The following is an 18796-nucleotide window of genomic DNA, read 5'->3' on the forward strand; positions in this document are numbered from 1 at the left end:
TGTGACGATTCATTTCTTATAAAACAATAGGTATAACGTACTCAATACTGGGCTCAATATTATGTCCGATATAGAAAACAAAGTTTCACGATGAAAGATGTCGATTCGTGTTTTATAGTATAAATACCTACAGACATATATATAGGATATTATATATATATATATATATATATATATATATATATATATATAAATAATCCTTAGTTCTTATATGGGGAAACTTTTATCGAAAAAACCTTAATCGAGTAAAATATAAAAATTATTTTAAGAAATATTTATTCGAATAAAAAATAGAATACATAAAATTATAAAATACAACTGGTACTGTCTTTCTATTTTATTTAAAAAAATGTTAAATGGTTCTCCAGTGTGATTGTTTTATATCAAGGTGTAAAAAGAGTATAACTAAAGGAAAAAAGGAAAAAAAGGAAGTTCTGGCATTTCTAGTGTTAAAAGAATTCTATAGAGGATAATCGACTTTCATAGCCCGGTTACAGAAAGGATGTGGAAGAGCTGAAGTAGAACGTGTCGACAGAAGCAACTGGCACAAATTTCGATTACGTTGCAATCCTATATGAATTCCTGTACATTTTAAAAACACTCGACATACAGATTATACGAGCGACTCACTGTATAGGAACAGCATCGTTTACACGGAAAAAACAAACGTATAGCACGAGGCGGTTTTAAATAACGTCAGCGTAAAAATTAGAATTACCGAGTGACGTATACTTTATTGAAACAAGTGTTCTTGCTAAATCTGGCGCGTCACGATAATAAGTCGAGTAAATTGACGTGAACGTTTTTACATCTATTTCGAATACAATAATATGTTGGGCAGATAATTTGTATTGTTGTATTGTTGTATTGTTGTATTGGAAGTAGAGGAACCTTATCTTAAAAACGTACCACATATACTAAATGCGAGAAGTTGTTTAAAAAAATGTAAATAAGCGTAATTTGGAAAGTGTAGCAAAATCATTGAAAATACTTATCTTAGTAGCATAAATACATCGCAGAAGATTTAGCCACGTGAGCGCGCGGTGTCCGATTACTGATGTAGCTGAAATTTCATGCTCTTCCTTCCTCTGTTTAATCCCCGAAATAATAATTACACATAACAAAATAGGAGTCGAGTTGATCACGTAAAACAAAGATACAATCACAAGCGCGTAAATAGTTGATATATGTATAACTGTATAAGATTATAGATTGGAATATCCTTGACGAGTCGCGCACCTGGAACCGGCAAGTGGGTCACTGTCATTCCTTTTGAACGATTTTCGAAGAGGAAGTCGCAAGCGGATAAGGTGTCTCCATCTCTGGCACGACTGGCACGCTGCTGGCCGCGAAGTTGACGTTGCAAAGTGCTGGAAAGAACTGGCCAACCAGAAGCCAACGAAACAAGATTCCTACTATTTCTTCCTCCTCTTGAGTCCACCGTTGCCTTCTGTTTCCTTGCCTTCCTTTAACTTTCTTCGACTTGTCTTGTGTTGCCTTGTCTTACCTTCCTTTGTCTTGTCTCGTATCGTCTTGTTTTGCTTCGCCTTGCATCGCCTTGCCCTGCCTTGCTTTGCCTCACTTTGCTCTGTTAACGTCACCGTATTTACCTACCTACGCGATCATCGTGTCGTAGTTCGTCATCTAACTTGTGTAGCATCTGACGTCATTCGAAAACTCAAACAACGTCAGAAACACCATATTAATATATGCATTATAATATAAGACATTAGATAAGGTAGGAATTTTTAGATAAATTATATAAATTATGTTTCACTTATAATTTAATCGATGAAGAAGGTTAAGGTGTTAGATACTGTGACTTGAATGCGTTACGTGCAAAGCTATATGTATACATACTAGAGATATTTCGCTTGGGTCTAAAGTCTTTTTCTTTGTGTTTTCAGGCTTTACGATGATTAAACGCCATTAAAATTAATGATGAAATATCATACAGTACACATTAGTTATAATGAGATGTTATTCGTATGATAATGGTTTTTCGAATATTCTACTTGTATACCTTTTATAGTTATATTTTTTTATTACATTTCATCAATATTTCAAATTCTTCTTCCTTTACTGATCAAAATATGTATGCATATATAATATAAGGAATTACAGCATGATTCGTATCTGATGTAACGTGATTGTAACGGTATATATGATTTTAAATTGCTTACAATGATTTATATACACAATGTTTTAGTTCGATTAGCAAACTGAATAAATGATCAATTGCTACATGATAATAAAAATAAAATAATGTTATACGATATTATTATTATAAATAATAGTAAAATATTGTGAAAATAACAGTAAAAATATAAAAGTTGATTATATAAGATTCAATAAGATTATTGAAATTCACAATCAAATGTGAAATGATCAGATAATTTTGGAGATGATGCCTGAAGCTTGTAATTAGCTATGCGCATCGCTTTAATTTACGTAGTTAGAGACAAAAGAAAAAATATTTAGCCAGCTACTTTACTAACAGAGTAAAAATTTGGGTATTCATGGTTTTGGCATAAAAGGGATAAATCTGAAAGATGACAGATCGGTTAGAAAACGTTTGCAATTTATTTTCAATATCGTATTTATCGAAATTAATGCATAAAAGCAGTGTATACTGTATAAGAAATTTAGCATTATACATCAAGAATGCGACATCTTAATAAACAATCTCTTGTTCTTTTTACGTGCGTGTTTGATGCAAAACTATCCTAAAATAATCCTAAATGTCGAAATAAAAGTTTAATAAACGTGCACTTAAAATTTAATTTTTCAAAATTGTAAGCAATCAAAAAGTACATATATAGTTAATATGTGTGATTAAAAATTCTTGAGAAATAGAAATGAAAAAAACGAAGAAAGAGTAATGAAAGAACGATATACGCAAGGGACGATTTGTGAATGGATCGAGAAGTAAAATTGCGTATGCTTACCGGATTTGTTATTGGTCCGATTGTGTCCGACTGTTCGACTATCCGGCTGCTGGTGTTGTACATACATACATGCATATAGTATATAGGTAAGCACATACTTGTAAATATTTGTACATACTCGTATCAAGATATGTCAACGTCACGGTTGATGATGGTATTCCGGTCGACGTTGGTAGCACTGTTAGCTCGGTTAACCTGGCCCAGAAACTAAGCCGGAACTACTGGAGGAATCAATGACCTTGGCACGAGTAACGCCAGGATATGCGAGGAAGAAAGTTCAATTCGTATTTGCTGTGCTATGGAGCGGAATCAAAAATTTCACGCGTGCAAGTGATTAAATTTTTATTCGGAATAAAGATGATACAATATGAAAGTAGAGATTTTGAGTTATAATAGAATTTTAAATATGTGTCCAAAAATAATAGAAAGTTAAGTTTTAATTAATTTGCTTCAATTTTCTATGTTGTTTTGTTAATTGGATTCCTTAAAATAAAATAATTTAAGCCAAGGGAAATATACAATTTCTTATTCCTTGATATACATTTCTTTCGTTATACTACGGGACACTTTTTTCGGGAAAAGTAAACGGGAAAGTAAAAAAAATGGAATTTATTTTGTTAGTTATATTATCGTTATTAATTAGCTATATATTTTATCGAAATATTTTATTAATTGACATCACGACAGAAATGTACAAATTTATAAATTAAGTATTATACTAAAATTTTCAAACATAATCTCTGTCACCACGCAATTGTATCTTAGAATTTGCTTAGGCAAAGTAATGAGAAATGTTAATTGTACAATAAATATATATAAAAAATAAATAAAAATTTTAAGTAGATTAAATATAGTTTAATAATAATTGATTAGAATTATCTCGGTTTTTATTACAATATATACATATATTTTTTATTTTATTATTCCTCATTTTTGAAAGCATCATATTAAATTACACCATACAAAGAATGAATAGATGTAAATGAAACAATTAAAAAATTTGAAATAATAATAAGTGCAATTAAAGATTGAGTTATACTTCGAGTTACATAGGTTACTCAAGAATTATTGCGCGGTGTTAAAAATCTTACTTTTTACACAAGTTCTTGAAATTTGTTATACATTTCATATTTTCGAATAACAAGGTATTATTAATCGAACACTAGTAATTAATATCAATAATTAGTTGATATCAATCATAAGTAGCAATGGTAATCAGTTAATCAAAATACTATTTCTTATCTTTTTTCACTTAACAATGAATATAACGATTATTATATTTTTATTTACTATCTTTTTAGTTAAGAGTATAATAATATTATTATTATTATATACAAAATAAAGTTAAGTATGAAATAATTAAATTATTTAATGATGAAAGAAGAATTAAACTGTTTCTACGTGTTTTCTCAGTTAGTGTTTTTAACGTAAATAAATATTGTTAGAAGTAAATCTATTTCTTATAAGTACAATAATAACATCTGTTGGTAAATTACGTTGATTTCGAGTACAGCAAATAGCTTGGTTTCATTTATTCTTTCGTGTCAGTATTATTACCTACTTATTTTCTATAGATTTTATATTAACTGCGAATCAAGTTTTGTTGTCGCTTGACGATAAATCGTCGCCATTTTAATAATTTCAATCGTTGCTATAGCGCGCGTTATCTAAATATTCGAAACGCATGACAGTCGTTTTTAGTTTCTGATTTAATAATAGCAAGGCACTCTTGGTGAAATACTCCATTAGATTAAGTGGTCATTCGAGCAAGGAAAGATTTATAAACAAGAATGCAGCTAAAAACAATAAAAAGGGACATTTGAATGTATCTCCCAAACTTATAAACTGTATAGTCCTCTTAAGCGAGGACTGCGAAAAGAAAAGGTTATCTTGACAAGGCTCTTCTCGACAGCGATGATTTGGGTCTACGTTATACGCGGTGTTCACTTTTATACCGCTTTCCCTTGAACCATCTACGCTGGATCACGCCACAAGCTTGGAAACCTGGAGGAAAGCGTTCACTGCACCACAACTCACGTCGAGGTCCAATCTGAAGGGTAACTTCCTTCTTTATCGGAATCCCTACGCGACGCCTCCTTGGAGAAGGAAGCTATCCTTCAGATTGAACCTTCTGAACCACAGAATTTCATATTTTGCTACATCAGGAATTATAACGAAGGAGCAGAGAGACTCCTCAGAGTTACTTTGGCTTTGATACCAACCAGATATAAAGGAATAACGAAATCCATTTAACTCTTACTTATTTCAATAAAAGTTCTCATACTTATCTCGTATACTCGGGAGTTTAATACTTCATTATTTGCATTTGCCTCTTTCTGCGGATTTTCGTAAATTGTGGCGATACCGCACTGTCAAAAAGACGCACGAGTCACCTTCGCGGCGGTTAATCCTAAATCTGGCGGAAACCTGTTTAAGGTACGTGGGCGCCAAGAAAAGCGTCGTTTTCGTTCCCCTGAGAAAAGAGGAAAACCGTATGCAGAACCCGTTGGACAGACGTAGAAAGTGATCATGTGTAAAGAGTTAGCAAAATATAGCGTATATATGTACATAATCAAAGAGCCATTAATTAAAAGCCATTCTTCGTCTTTTTAACTCCTAAATTGCGCATAAAGTATATTTGTAGCAATTAGTGACCGATAATTAATTCTTCCCCCGTGAAAAACTGAAGAAGCTACTTTACCAACACGCAACCCAGCCCGCATTCGCGCTAGAGTCGCTATAAAAATGGGACAGTTCGTGCCATCTAAGAGGCAACTAGAACATTATTAACCGGCACGAACTGAACGAACTTCTCAGTATATTTACATATGTACATGTATAGATATATATGTATATTAAAATATGTATATTGTTTAGAATTTACAAGTGTCCAAGTAATTATTAATTATTTGTGCGTATAAATGAATATAATATATCAATCCTTTGACCGCTTAAAATTCTTGTATATTCTAATTGCTAATGGAAAAATTTGCTGAAAATGGAAAATTCGGTAGTGACCTTTATACCTCTATTAACATAATGTTGACCTTTGCCTGTAATGAAAACCAGTCAGTTGATATATTTTTGCAAAAATGTTTTTAAAGTAAATTTGCGGAACATCGCAATAATAGTTTCACATTAATTTAATTTACAGCACATATTTGTGTTCTTTGGAACAAAGATATCCGTCAGTTAGATATTCTTACTAATATTAATGTTGAATGACAATATATGTACGTGTTTGAAATGTTGAAAACTCAATTATTTCGCTGCCATAAACACTTTTCCTATACTCGCTTTTAGTGTGTTATCATATTGCTCCTGACATTGACAGCTATGTTACTTCGAAAATGTTTTTTTGCCAGATTGTTCAATATATTCCGACTATAGATTAATTATATTCTATTGTGGATATTATCGTGAAATATGGATAACGTGACAGTGAGTAATGAATTTTATTTCCAATAAAAGCACATGTGTTTCTAAACCTTTATATATTATTATTTATCTTTCTTCTTTTTTAATTATGTTTATATCTAAATTTACAATCAAATACGCTATATACATTTTTGTTTTATATGTTTTTGATAATACAAGCTTTGTATCCATATATACATGTATTACGCACTTGTATATTTAAGAATTAATAATTAATTTTATACTGAATTGATTTTTGATGATATTTATGTAATAACATATTGATATATATTGTGTTATAATTCTAGGGAATAATACGTGCCATATATCGAGGATTTGTAGATAGCTTAAGGGGAGCTATTGTTTTATTTTATATGGACAAACGTATTAATGAAAAATTACTTAAACAACCATCTTCTAAAGAAATTCATAGAAAAGACATAGTTGTTGCAACTTCTCCCCAAAAACATTTCAATCAGTTAAGGTATAGTTTAATTATAAAGTTATGCAAATCATACACATATACTTCAATTATAAAATACTAATATTATGTTATATATGATACGTCTCCAGAGAATCAAAAGTGTTGAAACGAACAATTCAGTGTTGTGCTTTAAATGGTGGTGTATTTTGGGCTAGCATATTAATCTTTGAATGTGGTTTACTCCCATTTCTTAAGTACTTATTGACCATTATATTTGGTCATTCACCGGGCATGGGTATGACTGTATGGTCTTGGATGAAACCATTCCTGTCATTAACTTTTGGCACTGTATGGGTACTACCACTATTTGTGCTCAGTAGGATAGTCAACAGTTTATGGTTTCAGGTATGAATTATTTGATCTCAGAACGAGAAGCTTTGGCCAGTAACCATTGAAGGTTAATATCACATGCTATATATTTGTAAACCATGTAGGACATAGCAGACAGCGCTTATAGGTATAGACAAGGGAGGCCATTACTTTTATCCAGTGTGAGCAAGCTTGTAGCAGACACGCTTTTCAGTATATTGGTTCAAGCATTATTTTTGGGTCAAGGAATGTTAGTATCCAAGATTCCGATACCTCCTATAGGTGACATCCTTGCTCTTATACATATGTGCCTTTTATATGCTCTCTATGCTTTTGAATATAAATGGTTTAATATGGGTTGGGAGTTACATAGACGATTGAGTTTTATCGAGAGTAATTGGCCATATTTCGTGGGTTTTGGTCTGCCATTAGCAGTACTTACCCAACTGCCCAGTTCGTATGTAATAAGGTAATCAATCGTTTAAAATGTTTTGTCTTCCTTTTTATGTGGGAACTTTTAATGATTAAAGTATCATTTATTTTAGTGGCTGTGTATTTTCTATACTATTCCCATTATTTATTGTAAGTGGAAATGAAGCAGTACCTGTGACTGGTGTATGGTACATATTTTAATGTTATTAAACCATGTAACATACATATAATAATTCACTTCATAATTTTAATTCTTTGTTTTAGTGATTGTCCATTAAAACTATTTTCGCCTGTAATTGCTATTGCAAATACACTTTTTAATAAAACGATTGGATCCACACACAGGCGGTGACAGAAAAAGATATAACAAATTTCTGTGGGATAATAAATATGTAGCAATAAATTGTACCTTTTCAGGTTTTCACATAAGTTTTATTATTTTTTATAAGATATATGCTTAATTAATTTTTTTCTGTTGACTTCTATGTTGTCTGTGGGATTGTGAGTGAGGTTTATATTTTCTTAATTTTCTATAACAATGTAAACAAAATTAAGGATATAACCTATGTACTAATAGCGTTATTTGTAAATAGAAATACATTCATAAACTATGTATGTAAATATGCAGAAACGAATTGTAGTAAGGAGTCTTTGTAAATGCATTATATTGAGTAAAATGTTCAAGACATACGTTAACAGTAAAGAATTTATGAACTTGGTAACATTTAAAAAGTCATTATAGATGTTCCTTGTTGTATTGCAAAGGATAAAAGTAACTTGCAATTTTATACATTTTTATTATTATTATTATTATATGAAAAATATAATATGCTTGGGTAAAATAATTGTATAAAATTTGTAATACTGTTTATAAGTTACATAACTGGAAAAATATACAGTTGCTCATACATTTGTACAACAAAAAATAATTTTTTCGTTTCATTGATTGATATATATGTATAGTTATTTATTCATTCTTTATTCAAATTTGTGGAGATATGTTGCTTTATACAATACACAAGCCTTGATAGATAATATTACAGTAATTTGTTTCTATATTACTATTTCTAATTCTTAAATCACAAAATACGTAATAATATTATTAATTTAATATTAATTATAATTGTAAAATATTTGAAATTAAAACTAAAGTTGATTTATTTAATCACACTCGTAAAATAGCAAAAATTATTTTTACGACAAAATCTGTTTACATTGACATGCAATTGAAATTTGTTTAAAATAACATAGTTTTATAATAATACAATGTAATCAAAATTACAATATATCCAGTCAATATTTACAAGATAACATTCTACAAATAACAAATTATTTATTGTAATTTTATTTATATATTATTTTAATAAGGTGAAAGTAAATTGTTTTATATACTATACATAGCATAATAAATAGTACAAAATAATTTTTGAAATAAATGTTGATAATTTTAACAGACTTTCTATCTTCTTTATATAAAAAATTAATGTATACATAATTTAAAAATTAATATTCAATACCAATACATAAAGCAAAATATTATTTTTTCTGAAATTAAAAATTCTTTTTATTAACAATACAAAAGTCACGAGAGAAGCTCTTGAAGAGCTAAAAGATCACTATCAGACGGTTCTTCTTTAATTCTGTATGAATTTGCTAAAGCATAATGCCTATGTAAAGCAGCAAATCCTAGTCCTGGATCTGTTTCTTCTTCCATTACTGGACTTGTTCCCCTTTCCATTGGTTGATTCTTGCTTACCTAAGATTTGATTATAATTTCATTTATACACAGTCTTAATCATATGTAAATAAAATATTTAATTACATACTTCGAAACGTTGTTGTTTATACATAGCCAATTTACGAGTTCCAGGTGTACTTTGTATAAGATTTTGTATAGTAGGATGTGAAATTCCAAAAAAATCAGCACCCTTTGGTGCTATTGTACGAAGTGCAAGGGAAATTGCCATTAATAATTTGGAATGACACTCATCAGGAGTAGAGCCAACCAGAGGCTGATCTAGATCATTATCAGATACAATTTCAAATCTGCAAGTAATCCTAAACGTTGTATATTTATATACATAAAATTATATTGATTATTCACTAATAATCACTATATACCTTGGTTTTGGTCCACCATCTAATATCTTACATGTATATAAACTTTTTGTTCTTACATCCCTTAAATTAGCATATACCCTAGTACTGCAGTAACCTACTGGATAAATGAGATCCTCTGTATGATAAGCTATTCTGTCCGATACTACTTCTCCAAGGGAGTAGACAGTAAGATCACCTAAAGAAATAGGAAATATAGGTCTCCCATGGACATCCAATGGTATTAATTGGACTACTTTCCTCGCAGTTTTATTGTAACGTTTAGCCTTATTTTTTGTTTCTAAAACAAATAAAAGTTTTATATTACTTATTCTGTTGAGTTGCTATACACACAATGTCTCAATTACTTGGAATTATATTACATTACATTAGGTGTAACTGAATTTAGAATACTTTCATACCTGAGCCATCAGTCGAAGCCCTTTTCTTTGCAGTTTTTTTAGGAGTAGAGCATTCTGGATTAAACGAACTAGGATTAATACTGTTTGATTGAGATCGAGCTATCATAGTAGAAGGATCTATATCTCCTTGTTGTTGACATAATTTACGTAAAAGAAACAGTCTCTCTTCTTTCACAAGCATAAGATTTTCTTGCATTTGTGCAACTTGATCACATAATGCTGCATTTTCCTGTAATTATACATTTATTCAAAACTTCTGTAGTAACCAAATTTTGTTATTGTTCTCTTTTACTCATATTTTGTTTAAAACAATAATACATCATCGCGAAAGAAATATTATCATAGTAAATAATCTTACGAATACTGTATCCTTTATGATCCTTTTTAACCTTCGGTATTTCTTTTTGTATTTTAAATTTTGCTGTAATTCTGCATTTTTTTTAAATTCATTGTAATAGTTATCATAAGTTTGAGTCATCGTGAATTCATTACATTAGACACAAAATATTGAAAGAGGTTATGATGCAGTGATGTTTGTGATTATTTTTTATCGCATATATTAGTTTATGTCTATAACTAAGATTATGCAAAAGTTAGTATAGTAAGTACATACAGAAATGAGTAAGAAGATCGTCGATGTAATGTTTAAAAAGTCAGCGAAAATATGCGCAGTAAAGGGCCTCTAGCGGTCAACAGTCGAACTATATACACATTTCTTCTCAGCTGCTCTTGATGGAAGTACTACACGACAAAATGGGAAATGTGCATTTGTACCGGTGATTAATGAAGGATAAGGGCGAAAAAACGTGAAAATTTCTTCAAAGTGATGAAATATTAGAAATAAGTTCATTTTTTCGCATTGATTACAGAAGCAACAATCTGAATACCATAAGCTACCGACAACAATGAACATCGACAGCAGCAGCGATATTCTCAGAAATGATTGACAAGAGAACACAATAAAGAAATAACATCATTTCTTGTAAAATAATTATATAAAGTGTATTTAGAAAGAGTTCCTATAAGTCAGATTGTAATTTTGTAATTTTACAATAATTTCATTCTGTCGTTTGATCGATAGAACTAAAATAACTCTTCTCATATGGCAATTGGAAATGACGATCAAAAGTTGTGTTCATGGTGTGTGAAGCGGTGGTGTGGCGCAGCGTTTTACCGATCATTTTTGAATCTCCACTCGTCAGTACATAGCTTTAAACGTTTGCTTTCAGTCAACTTCGTACGGCCCGGTACGAACTCAGATTGCTGTGTATACGCATATTTCTCCCACCAAACCAAAGCACTGGAGAAAGAAATGTGCATATAGTTCGATCCTCTGACCGCTAGGGGGTGGTAATTCGTGGAACATATTTTTGGCTGAATTCGTAATTTCCCTATTCGTTTTTGGTACTTACGTAATTTGGAAAATTTATAACATGAATTATTAAATGTAACAATAATACAATGGTATACTTTCATTTATTTAAAATGTGTTAGCAAAAATAATTTTATATATTAAATTATAAAAACAGTTTTTATATTTTTATATTTACCGGAGAGGGGAAATGAGAGAGCTCACGCCCATTGTTTTATTTGTTCTACACTACAGATGCTGCACCACGCGGCCAAGCACCGAAGTTCCACGCTAGATATACAAGAAACTATTTAGTTCCACAAACGAGCTATACTCGCTGTGATTCCACGTTATAAGAGCCTATTTCATTATACGGTTCCATGGAAAACTATTATACTTGATATACACAAATATGAGGATAACAAAATCGCACAATAATTAAACTTAATTGTCTTAGAAAGAGAAATTAATTGTTTATTTTTTTTTTAGAAAAGGAAAGAGAACCTTTCCTTTAAAACCATAATGGATCAATAGAATGGTCAGTAGAATTTTAGTGTATTCCTCATACACAATAACTTTGTAGCTTTAACGTTAAATTTACTTTCATATCGATAATGTTTCTGTTATAATAAAATTTGAATTTCATTTTAATAGTAATTTCAGTACAGTTGATAGACTGCGAATAATATTTCTGACGTGATGTATGTGTTTTGCATGCGTATTCGTTTAAAGAAACAGTAAAAACAAAAGAACAAGTTATCTGCAGACAAGATTTGATGTCATGACTAATTTGTTCATTAGGATATTTATCTGTAAGACAATGCTACGAGCGAGTTTAGGGTAATCGTGTTTACAGCACGTTCTGATGATTTAAAAATGCCGAACTTGCGTAGTTCCGTTCCGACGTTCATCTACATTGACGATTGTACAAAGAATGCTCGAATATGCTAAGCATCGCACTTGCAAAACGTTGGGGATCATTAGCCTACGACGTCGCACGGCGGAAGGCCTAATTTATAGCACGGAGTGCTAACGCTTTTTCTTCCTACAGCCGAGGGTGACGAAGGCTAAAGGAACTTTCACTACTATAAACAACAGGCCTTTATTTGCACGATGGTGCAGCAACTGCGGTATGGGTATAGCCTCAATCGGTTGGTAGATGCCGGAATACGGAATCTGTCGGTGACTTGTTATATTGCTGCGTATGGTACTTTGCCAACAAGCCTTGATAGTTCATTCCCTTCTTCTTGTAAGTGTATTCTATGATCGTGATTCACCTTTGTCCCAGCTACAACCGCATTTCGTTCTAAACTGATAACCGGGATCAGTAGTGTTTTTCCTTGGTTACGTTCCAGGATGGGCCGCACCCGTCTCGTACAACCAAATGCCTTGGCTGATTGCGTCCCAGAACGGACTGCATCCGTCCTACAACCGGCACAGCACTCTTCCTCGTTGCGCTCCGAGATAGGTCGCGCCCGCCTTCCATAAGCGAGGGCACACTAACGTTTTTCCCCGGTGCGTCTCAACCGACGGACTGTGTTCGTCCTACAACCGGGTACAACAATCATCCTCTGTGTTTCTGGAGCGGTCCTCCTTTTCCAAGGTTGCGGTTCAATCCGGCACCCATCCTGTTCGATGTATTTGTGATCTCTAAGTCTAATCCAGGAGCGGTTACTCCACGACCACGCTCTCCTCTCGTTAATCGCTTTTCTGTATATAGAAAGAAATAGATATACATACATAGATATTCATACGATTCCCATTTCCGTAGTTGTTCCATTGTTTGGTAGTCTTCTGGAGGCTATCAATTCTTGTAAGAGAAGATTTCTATTCCGAGTCACCGTAATCGTCGTACTGATCATTGTGGTCGCGATCCCGGCTTGCCCCGAGCAACAGCGGCTATCGACTGGAATCGTTTTACTCCTTCTTGCCCGTTCTCTACATCGTTGTATTTCTACATCTTGTATTTCTGAAGCAGCTTTCGACCAGTTTCGATTCGTTAATCAACTGCATCAGCACCAGCTGCTCTACCATATGTAACCAGGCATTTTCTCATCCTTATTGTGCCTGTGCATACTGTTCCTTTTGCGTCTTACGGTCTTCCGGAGCGAGTTACGCAATATTCTTCCGCAGTAGAGCCCAATCCGATCTACTTCCTCTTGCATCCTGTTTAAGAATCTAGAATTCAATTTGGAATTCGACTCTCAGCCACGGTCAGTCCTCGAAGCCTATCAACGCTTGCTTTGGCGTGGTGGTGACGACGACATCCCCTATTGTGCATTGTATTCGATATACTTTGCATTTTCTTTTCCTCGGGATCTCAGTCCCGCGAGCCTCTGTCTACAATGATGGCGGCGAGAACGTTAACGATTGTCTTATTGTACTATTGGTACGGTCCGTTCGCCCTTGGCTTGATCTTTGGGTGACGTCCCAAATTACAGACTCCCCAAACTGTAAAACTGGTTCCCCGACCACTAATTATCTCAATTATCTCTTTCTGAGGTAAACCCTGAGGAAACTAAGTTTAATTATTGTGCGATTTTGTTACTCTCGTGCTTGCCTATATCGAACAGAATAGTTTTTCTTAGAACCGTACAATGAAATAGGCTCTTGTAACGTGGAACTACAGCGAGTATATCTCGTTTATGGTGGAACTAAATAGGTTATTTGTATATGCTCACGTGGAACCAAACAGAGCAGAACCCTAATTTTATAGGTTCTTGTATATGCTAGCGTGATATAGCTTCAGCACTTCTTCGTTAGAGGCAGCACTAGTCCGGAAACAAACGAAATTATAAGCGTGAGCGCTCTCATTTTCTCTCTGCATTTATATACATATATCATTAAAAACCTACTGAACTTTCAAAACTCTTTAAATTCCACGTTTAAATATAATTTTTCTTCTTACCGATATTATTATCGCCAATATCGCATTTAATTGTTAGCTTTCTTATCTGTAACTGAATAAAAATTTTATGTTTTTAAACTTGTAGTTTATTTTTAGCGCGTTAAAGTAATTTTAAAGTAAAATATTATTTTTTATATGTAATATTTTCTGATTAAAAAAATGGAAGAAAGGTATTCCCCAAAGTTTGGGATCTATCGTTTAGAAATAAAAAATGTCAAGAGTATTCGTTCAATAAAATTTGTTCGTCCTTCATATAGCAAATCAGAATCGAATTTAAGTACATTTTATAAAACGAAATCTTTTACGAAGATTGGTTCTGAGACATGAAAGGGAAGAAAAAAATTTAAAGTTTATTTCGAAAATACGATTTATTAACCTGTCGAACGTAAATTCTGTAACGCGCGCTCGCACGCACAATGTCCTTTCTGTCATGTTCATCTCTAAGTACATTCTCACGCACGCGGTATACAAAATCTATATTGTTACTATACTTAAACATCGTGACGCGTAGCTTATCCATTTAGACGTACACTATCCTAGGGATCGTGTTTTTAAGTTACTATGATGATTACAGTAACTCAGTCCGTCGAAGAATTTCCTTTATGCAATTATACGCGAATTTGCCGAGAGACACGTGCTTGGGTACATCCAAGTTATCTCCCTCGCTCTCGATTCCTTTTTTTCCTGTATGTACTCTGTTAATCTTTACTCGTGTTAATTCATTACCGATATTCATTAGAAACGATTATCCTTTTTGATAAATTTACTATACAAATGCATTTGTTGTTTTTTTGCGCTTTAGAGAGAGAACGGGAATCATCGTTTGAAGTAGTTTTAAGATTAAGAAGGAAAGAAATTACGTTCACTTTAATATTTGTCGCTATATTCTAATTTTTACGTATTTAACTCTAATTACTTTTATTTTATACTGTATTACATCATATTATTTGAAAATTGAGTCAAATTTTAAATTAAATTAAAGTATTAATTTCAATAAAAGGAAAAAGCAATAACTTCATATTTTTTATACCTTTCTTTATTACGTCAGGGTACCTACTATATTTTTCATGAAATGAAATATAAAATCTAATTTCGATGATTCCCAATCAACAGAATCAACGAACTTATTCTTAATCGCACCTGTAATCTCCTTTACTGATTACAGCATCAATCGATTACTAACCGACTAACGCGTCAGTTATTACTAATATACGAATTACAGTTGCGATCAACAACTAACTGTTCGTCGATCTTTCTCAAACAATGTATATTTGACAAAAGTTCAAAATACAGTAAGAGTGAGGGAGAAAAAAGTGTGTACTCGACTTCACTCAGGGCACGTAAATAAATATTATACATTAATATAATTGAAGGCTCAGCGACTCAGGGGAAAAGTGGTATAAGTTCATTTTTCTTAAAACGAGGTAAGAACGATATATGGACCTGTATTTATCTGGATAATTTTGTTTCGAGATTTTGTCTTTGTGGAGTAGTATGTATATTATATAATGTGTTGTAATATTCTTTTCAAATTCAAGATTTCATAACTTGTACTACTTTTCCTTCGAGTTCCTCGATTAATTATTCGAACGACTGATACGACTTTGAATTGTATCCCAGAAATTTTCTCCTAATTTCCTATGATATTCGAAATAAATAAAAAAAGGAGAGAAAAATGAAAACGAATGATTCTGCTTGGAGTTTGGATTTCATTTTTGTCGGCACAGTCCATGCATGGTTTACGTAAGTACAACGGAGATCACTGTATGGAACGAATTATAGTCAGATATACATATACATACATACATCTATACGGCAGAGAGCAGTTTTCATTCTTTTCCAGATTTAACTACGTACAAAAAATATCCTTATCAGTTACATACGCTTTATGTACACAATGTACCTACGTGTTTCCTCCGATGATTGTAATAGTATAAGTGCGTGTGCGTACTGTACAACCTGTAGCCTATTTAACATCCAAACGAGAAAGATCACAATTTATGTATGTTTTATCTTTTCTTTTGTTTTTACAGAGACACGATGTCGAGTATAAGATGACACATAGTCTCTTTATACAGTGTGCCGCAAAACGACTTCAATCGAAATAGTATTAGCTTTCGTATGTCTTAAGGGTTTTTTTTAGAGTACATTAATGAATTTGTTGTCAGGTTTTCAAAATTTTCTATAAAATGATACGAACAGTCGTTTTTTTTCTTTTAAGCGTAATTCAAAAGTTATATGAAAGACTTTGACACTAACTTATAAATATTGTGAGAAGATTCATACTTCTTTTTGACATTGCGAAGTACTATTATAATCAAATATATACAAAATATTTTTATATTATAGTAATTGTACAGAGCGTATGAACAGTATAGGTAAAATGTACGTAATAAAAGAAAATACGGAAATATAGTACTATAATTAGTATAATTAGTACTAATTGAATCATTTAAATGCAATCGTTTACTTTTGCGACACACTGTCTTTTTAGACTTTTAATTTCATTTTATAGATTACACTTTTCTCTTCCGTCGTTATCTCAATTTACATTAACGAATTACGTGGATCATTCCATCTAACTCTCTTCTATCTAACTGAACGATATGACAAAAACGTATATCTTCGACTCTTGTTGTCCATAAACGCCCCTTTGGCCTTCCTATTGGCGTGTTTCGTTCGAAAATATTGCGACTCTCGCATCTTTTCTTCGATCCCTTTGTACATATTTAGAAGTCTTATTCTCTGTATATATATAATGTTTTTTTATGTATTTTGCGCGTTCTTCTCATCGATGACAATTTATATTATTGGAAACATTTATTGTATCATTTGAGTGTCAAACACGCTATCGCTTACATCTCTTCTATTATTAATATTAGAGAAATATAAATTAATTTTAAGCTATCCGTACAGTGCGATTCGAATAAATTTCCACGAATCTAAAATATACATGCATCGTGTATCACTAACTTTTATCGCTGAATGTGAAAATCAATTAAAAATATTTTTTCTTATAAAAAATATTATTGCGATTTTACGTCAATTTTATAAAGCAGTTATAAGAGCTAGTTTTAAATTTGAGAGTGATACAATAAATATTTCCAGTAGCATATTTTGGAATTACGTAGCTTTAATTATCGTAAATCGATTTCTCTCATCCTCTGTTTGGTTTCATTAAGTAAAGGATTCAAAAGGGCGGATATACATTCTCGTCCTAGCGAAGAGCGAATTAGTTAGGCCGAACACAATGAACATTCACGAAGATAGTTATCAGAGTTGCTGTTACAGCTGGATTATGCTTGACTATGTACAAAATTTATACATTGTATAAAAATCGTTCTCGCGTGGCTCGGTGGCTAGCACCACCATCATCTTTTCTTTTTCATTTGACGTTCGTTCGCCTCTGTTTCGTTGCGATTAACGTTTTATTAACTGTTCCAGCACGATGGGTACATACATTTGAAAAGGCATGAAACCATGAATGCGAGAATTTAAAGAAATATATATATATATATATATATATATATATGTACGTATATAGATATATCAAATTTGAATTATTAATTAATTCATTCTCATCCCGAATTTAAAATGTTTTTCCGTGTAAAAGAGTCTTTCACAAGTGAAAGATTATTCGGTAGTTATTGATATCTAATTTTCCAAATATTTTTAGTATTATGTTGTCCGAAAAGTTTCTTTCGTTTTATGAGGAAATAATAGACGCACAACGTTTTTTGTTTTATATTATTTTGTCGAATTACGTACGATCCATTTTGTTCTGTTGAGATAAACACCGCGACATTTCACAGACTTGGTTTCATGAAGGTTTGTATGAAGGTGGATTGTTGTAAATAACACGTTTGCGAAAGAAAGACACTTTTCGAACAACCCAATATTTAATATTCATGAATAGACAAATAATTGAAGGGTTGATTGATGCAAAGGAATATTAACCGTTAAAATCAACGTTCCTTAAAATTTAAAATTAGAATCACTAGTTATTATGCAAAAGGTGCCAGCTTTGGTAAAATATTCATAGTATCAAATGTGTTTATGTATTTCTGTAAATTTTTCGAGATTATGGACGACTGCTGGATAAGTTAATACGAACGATTCTCGTATCTCGTCGAATAGATTGAACGGATACTTCGATTCCAACCTTGAGCGTCCATCTTTTTGGATCGTTAAATTATCTTAACAATCCGCATTTTAGTATATTATTCAACATCGCTTATTTGCATAATCAAGTACTTACACTTGAACATTCAGTTCATACAACGAAGGGGGATAATGATAATATGATTAATGTAAAACTTTGTAGGAAAACGCGTTCAGCCGAAATGTGATCACTAATTTCACTCGTTGTAGTATCTTTGTAGTATCTTTACAAGTGCAACGTAATGTCCGAGAGTCAAACATGTTGGA

The 18796-nt window shown here is 32.2% G+C and overlaps 3 protein-coding genes and 2 long non-coding RNA genes across 12 annotated transcripts in view; 3 read left to right on the plus strand and 2 right to left on the minus strand.

Annotated features, from left to right (window-relative positions):
- The first annotated feature begins 308 nt into the window (after positions 1-308).
- LOC122570598 lies at positions 309-3617 on the plus strand. The gene is made up of 3 exons (XR_006317851.1): positions 309-1738; positions 1908-3034; positions 3125-3617. It is a non-coding gene; the product is annotated as an uncharacterized LOC122570598 (long non-coding RNA).
- A 2175-nt stretch (positions 3618-5792) lies between these two features.
- On the plus strand, positions 5793-8205 carry LOC122570602 (etoposide-induced protein 2.4). 4 transcript variants are annotated; one of them, XM_043733128.1, is made up of 8 exons: positions 5867-6016; positions 6103-6181; positions 6314-6389; positions 6674-6849; positions 6939-7194; positions 7284-7627; positions 7704-7778; positions 7855-8205. In XM_043733128.1, exons 3-8 carry the CDS (start codon positions 6375-6377, stop codon positions 7940-7942), a joined length of 954 nt encoding a protein of 317 aa, XP_043589063.1. In that variant the 5' UTR covers positions 5867-6016; positions 6103-6181; positions 6314-6374; the 3' UTR covers positions 7943-8205. The 4 variants fall into 4 exon arrangements, with proteins under 4 accessions (XP_043589062.1, XP_043589061.1, XP_043589063.1 ...); XM_043733127.1 differs by lacking the exons at positions 5867-6016; positions 6103-6181 and adding an exon at positions 5793-5859; XM_043733126.1 differs by lacking the exon at positions 6103-6181 and having other exon boundaries at positions 5831-5958.
- A 924-nt stretch (positions 8206-9129) lies between these two features.
- LOC122570601 (transforming growth factor beta regulator 1) lies at positions 9130-10851 on the minus strand. Of its 2 annotated transcripts, none has more exons than XM_043733124.1 (5): positions 10723-10851; positions 10110-10338; positions 9712-9988; positions 9417-9636; positions 9130-9346 (listed from the first exon to the last, which is right to left on the minus strand). In XM_043733124.1, exons 2-5 carry the CDS (start codon positions 10303-10305, stop codon positions 9173-9175), a joined length of 867 nt encoding a protein of 288 aa, XP_043589059.1. In that variant the 5' UTR covers positions 10306-10338; positions 10723-10851; the 3' UTR covers positions 9130-9172. The 2 variants fall into 2 exon arrangements, with proteins under 2 accessions (XP_043589059.1, XP_043589058.1); XM_043733123.1 differs by lacking the exon at positions 10723-10851 and adding an exon at positions 10468-10710.
- LOC122570604 lies at positions 10807-11852 on the plus strand. The gene is made up of 3 exons (XR_006317856.1): positions 10807-10885; positions 10979-11513; positions 11716-11852. It is a non-coding gene; the product is annotated as an uncharacterized LOC122570604 (long non-coding RNA).
- The window catches only part of LOC122570599 (CUGBP Elav-like family member 2), a 358376-nt gene continuing 350669 nt past the window's right edge, over positions 11090-18796 (minus strand). For 2 of the 4 annotated variants that reach the window (XR_006317854.1, XR_006317853.1), the window contains exons 16-18: positions 14369-14420; positions 11660-14231; positions 11090-11409 (exon numbers count right to left, since the gene is read on the minus strand). The gene's annotated coding sequence lies outside the window, so the exon portion shown is untranslated. Of the gene's footprint in view, positions 11410-11659; positions 14421-18796 lie in introns of all 4 variants that reach the window. The other 2 variants (XR_006317855.1, XR_006317852.1) reach the window with 2 other exon arrangements.

This window comes from Bombus pyrosoma, linkage group LG9, assembly GCF_014825855.1.
Source record: "Bombus pyrosoma isolate SC7728 linkage group LG9, ASM1482585v1, whole genome shotgun sequence".
Classification (NCBI taxonomy): domain Eukaryota; kingdom Metazoa; phylum Arthropoda; class Insecta; order Hymenoptera; family Apidae; genus Bombus; species Bombus pyrosoma.

Bases quoted from the DNA above. Each gene is read 5' to 3' on its own strand.
- LOC122570602 (XM_043733127.1), top strand. The intron at 6,850-6,938 runs GTATAGTTTAAT...ATACGTCTCCAG, and splicing joins AAACATTTCAATCAGTTAAG to AGAATCAAAAGTGTTGAAAC. The intron at 7,779-7,854 runs GTACATATTTTA...TCTTTGTTTTAG, and splicing joins GTACCTGTGACTGGTGTATG to TGATTGTCCATTAAAACTAT.
- LOC122570601 (XM_043733123.1), bottom strand. From the start codon at position 10,587: ATGACTCAAACTTATGATAACTATTACAATGAATTTAAAAAAAATGCA. The intron at 9,989-10,109 runs GTATGAAAGTAT...TATTTGTTTTAG, and splicing joins GGCTTCGACTGATGGCTCAG to AAACAAAAAATAAGGCTAAA. The intron at 9,347-9,416 runs GTATGTAATTAA...ATCAAATCTTAG, and splicing joins ATAAACAACAACGTTTCGAA to GTAAGCAAGAATCAACCAAT.